This window comes from Myotis davidii, unplaced genomic scaffold (genome assembly GCF_000327345.1).
Source record: "Myotis davidii unplaced genomic scaffold, ASM32734v1 scaffold1286, whole genome shotgun sequence".
Taxonomy (NCBI): domain Eukaryota; kingdom Metazoa; phylum Chordata; class Mammalia; order Chiroptera; family Vespertilionidae; genus Myotis; species Myotis davidii.
In genome coordinates, this window is record NW_006296619.1 from 18,547 (window position 1) to 22,993 (window position 4,447).

General features: G+C 51.3%; 2 protein-coding genes across 2 annotated transcripts in view; both read right to left on the reverse strand.

The window, feature by feature from the left end:
* LOC102770705 (proteoglycan 3-like) overlaps window positions 1-3,694 on the reverse strand; it is a 14,889-nt gene extending 11,195 nt beyond the window's left edge. Inside the window, exon 1 of the mRNA XM_006772105.2 lies at window positions 3,653-3,694. The gene's annotated coding sequence lies outside the window, so the exon portion shown is untranslated. The remainder of the gene's footprint in view (window positions 1-3,652) is intronic.
* Window positions 1-4,447, reverse strand: part of LOC102771279 (proteoglycan 3) — a 24,004-nt gene that overhangs the window by 13,501 nt on the left and 6,056 nt on the right. Inside the window, exon 5 of the mRNA XM_015569341.1 lies at window positions 1-79. Within this exon, the coding sequence (XP_015424827.1) occupies window positions 21-79 (59 nt within the window). The 3' untranslated portion in view covers window positions 1-20. The remainder of the gene's footprint in view (window positions 80-4,447) is intronic.

Genomic DNA, 4,447 nt, shown 5'->3' on the forward strand with positions numbered 1-4,447 from the left:
ATCCCTTTCTCGCCACTGGCTTAGGAGGAGCAGATGAAGGGCAGAAGTATTCTGCAACTTGACTGTCGCCAATGACCCCCTAGCAATAGAAAACACAGTGATGTCAGCTGCCAGCAGAGTGCGGCCCGTGCCCGCCTTGCCCTCCAATCGCCATGATATGTTTGCCACACACCCCCACCAGCTTGTGTTTGTTGAGTTTTCACCCCAGGAAGACAAGGTGCTGAGTGCTTTCTGTGGGCTGCTGGCTAATCCTCACAATGACTCCCAGAGGGAGGTGCTGTCCTCATCCCCACTGCACAGATGAGGAACCTGAGCCTCATCGGGGAAACCACTTGTCTGTATGGCAGTGGGCAGGTGGCAGGGCTGGGATGAGAACTGTGGCAGCCTTTCTCCAGCGTGTATGGCCTTAGCCATAGTCCTCAGTCCCTCATGTCTGGCATTCAGCCATTCCTCATTCACATATCTCTTGCTTGTCCCTCATCCACATCTTTCATTCACCTCAGCTACTCTCAATTGTCACATCAGTAGCAGAGGAAGAAAAGCAGCCCCCAGACTCCCAGCTGAGCTTCGTCTGTGAGGATGAAGAGCCCCCATCCAGCCCTCACACAGGGCACCCCCTCACCCTACATCACAGCCCTCCTCATAGACAGGACGTTGGTTCTGCAGTTGTGGGGAGGCTGTGAGTTTGAGGAGGTGTTGCTTAGGCAGCTCAAAAGGACAGTGTGTAAGAGTCCACCTTGCCATCCCTTCCCTTTTCCCTGGGGCCCAGGCTCCTCACCTTTGGTGCATAGGGTCACACAGCGGCCATTCCCACGCTGATTAGACCAGTAACTAAAATTTATAGGGCTCCGATCAAGCCAGTGAAACCCGAAGCACTGGAACGAGAGAGGGGATAGGCTGGGTCAGAGGCTGAGGTCCAGGAAGACAGGCAGATCCAGAGGTTCCAGAAAATGCCCACTGATTGTCCCTTTCTGGGCACTGCCCACCCAGCTAGGAGCCAGGTAACCTGGACACCCACCCCAGAGGGTTTGCAGGGAATGACAGTGGGCGAGCAGTGGTCCCTCCCCGCCTCACACAGCCAGGCTTCTCAAACTTCCTGTGAATACAAGTCTCCTGCAGACCTTTTTAAAGGGGAGATGCTGATTCAAGATCTCAGATGAGGCCCAAGACTGTGCATCTCCAACAAGCTATCGGGCGATGCAGTACTGCTTGGTCTATGGACCACACTTGAGTAGCAAATATAATAGCACTTATTCACCCACTATCCCAGAACCACTCTGAGAGAAGGACCCCATTTTAGACACGAGGAAGCCATTCAGCTTGTAAGTGACCAAGTTGGGGATGGAATGGATCTCTGACTCCAGTGGTGAGCTGGTAACTGTTTACCAACCAACTCTGGGGGAAGGTGAGAAAGCAGAGTGAGGGAGGAACCCTGATTTGTAACAACAGCCATTTTCCATGGTCGAAATACACCTGCCATGGCAGATTTCATGCCACAAGCATGAAGTCACTGAACATGGAGTTAAGAAGAGATGTGCACAATCACCAGTTCTCTTTAGCCATCACCAGCCAGCTCCTCCACTGCCTCTCACAGGAAGGTCACTCAGATGCTGGAATGAGTCCTGATGCCAGAAAGAACTTCCTGTACCTGGGAGCTGGCCCCTCACTTACCCAGCCCCCGATGGCGCCTCCAATCCAGACCTGTTGCTGGTTAATCTTACTTGCCAAGCATTGAAGTTGATTGTTGATGCTCAGGCTGTGGATAGAGGCCAGGTTGCCTCTGTAGCACCTCCAGCAGGTGTCCTGCAGAAAGAAGAGGTGGGGTAGATAATTCACTGGGTTATTTTCACTCAAGTTCCTGAGACTCCAGAAGAGAACTCTCCATCCCTTGTCAGGTCAGAAATCAGGGATCTACTTGCTCCTTAAAGCCCATCTCTGCTCCTTTATCTGTCAATGGGAACTTCTTGCAGGAAATAATAATAATCCTGAGAATAATCTCAGCCACCATTTACTGGGAGTTTATAATGACTCAAGGACTGATCCAAATGCTTTTCATATATTATCTCATTTAATCCTCACCACAACATATATATCTCCATTGTACAAGTGAAGACCCTGAAGCTCTGACGGGTGAAGTGACTTGCCCAGGTAACATGTCAATGACAGGTGGAGCCAGGGTTTAACACAGATATATCTAATACCAAAGCCTTTTGTCCTAATCAGTGATTCTCAAAGTACTGCCTCCAGACCAACAATATCATCATCACCTGGCATTTGGTCCTAAATGCAAACTCTTGGGCCCCACCCCAGACTTGCTAACCCTGAAATCGATGCTTCAACAAGACCTCTAGGAGACTCTGCTGTTCACTGGCCTTGAGAACCACAAGTGTAAATGAGTAGTGAACAGGAAATGGAACCCACTCTCTTCTCCTGCCCCTGGTCCTCCTTCATTAGCAGCCTCCCTGCCACTTACCTGAGCGTCTGCAAATGTTCGGGGTGTGTGCACCAACCGGTAGCGGCAGGTCTTGCACCCAGGACTGCCCAGTATTTCCTCTGTGTCCTCTTCCCTGGGGCACAAGTTCTCATCTAGGGCACCTGTGTCCAACTCCATGGCTTTCCCATACTCAAAGGCATCTTGGCAGCTGGAAGCCTCCACCTGCTCTCCTTCAGACTGATTGGCCTCCTCAGTCAGGACCAACTCTCCCTCCTGCTGCTGTGAGCCTTCCAGATCCTGGCTCAGGTCTGCCTGTGACTGTTGGCTGTCAGATAGTGGGCATCATTCCCTGGAAGAAGAGGTAGCCTGCCATCAGGTAAGGAGCTCCTTCTTCCAGAAGCACGGACAGCTCTGACCACCCAACTCAAGACTTCCTAGTGTGTCCTTCTGGAGCCTAGGCCAGAAGGAGCTCCGCCCTGTGGGGTGAGGTGAGAACTCACACAAAGAGGTGAGCACCTGGCACTGGCTGACAGGTGTGTATTTTAGGGGTAGGAAGAAGCTGCTCTGAGAAGGTGGGGGGAGTTGCTTGAGGAGGAGCCCTGACAGATTGTTCAGGTCACATTTCTAGTCCAGGAGAGATCTTACCTGAGGGGAGCTGTGCCCACTGAAGAAGGAAAAGCTGTGGCTCTGGCCCAGAGAGAGCCAAAGAGGTGCCAGAAAGAGGAGAAGGGGTCAAGCTGGATGAGAATGGAAGGGAGGACTTACCCAGATGAAAAGCAGCAACTCTCCCCAGCAGGAGGAGCAGCAGGAGCAGGGGGAGTTTCATAGTCACTCTTCTTGTAGCAGGGACACAGCTTCACTTCACGCCGTGGGTTCTGTTCACTGTGTCCACACGGCCCCTGCCACACAACAGAGATGCAATGTCTGTTTAAGTAGCTGATTAAAGGCAAACCAGAGAGCTTCCTTCTCCTCCAGTGAAAAGACACTGACCTGGAGAAGCAGAAAAAGTCCCTTTCACCCAAGCTTTCCATCACTAGCCCCTGGAATAGCACTTAGCCCAGAGCTGGTCTGCTCAAGTCAGGGCCGTTCTACTACACTGAGGATGGAGTGGAAGGACAGTGGCCATCAGGGTCCTAAGGACAGGCCTGCTAGGTGTTGGCTTCTGCTTTCTCTCAAGCCTGGGACCCCTCTAAACTGGGCAGCTGGGGAAGCACTCACCTTCAAGTGTCAGAGACCTCCACTCTTGGTGTCTCTGACTGCTGGGTCCCAGAGGCAATTCTTATATTGGGCTTTTGGGGAAGTGGGAAGAGGCTTGGATGGTTGCCCCAGGCTGGGGTGCTGGGTAAGAAAGCTGATAATAAGATATTTGCTCAATTCTCTCAACTGCTCCCTGCTGGGACTGCAGGGAACGGCCTCCTGGGGTCCACTGACACACATGGGTGTCCAGGTGTGCTGGAAAAGACCCCAGATGTGTCCTGCCCACATATACTTACTGTTAGAACCCCTAAAGTGCCCCAGTCATAACCCTGGGAGCAGCCTACTTCTGGTCACTATCCCAGCTAATGAACTGGAGGATTCTAGGATGTTGGTGGACCACGAGGGAGGAGAGAGGAGGTGCCCACCTCCTAAGTGCTTGTCTAGACCAGGGACATCATATGCATCCCATCCCAGAATCCTCACCTTCTCCTCATTCCCATGAGAATGTATGATGACCCTAACTTCACAGGTGTGAAAAATGAGATTCAGAGAGGGAAACTCCCTTGCAAGTGTGCACAGGAAGTGGGGAACGGGTATTTCTAGTCCTTCTGGCTCCCAAACCTTCTGTCATCTATCTATCTATCTATCTATCTATCTATCTATCTATCTATCTATCTATCTATCTATCACCTCTTTTTCTCTCTCCCTTTCTTGCTTCTCCCCTCACTCGCTCTTTTTCTCCTTCTGACTCTAGTTCTTCCTCTTCCTCTTTTTTCATGTGTGAAAAACTTATGCTCTTTCTTCTATGCTATAGAT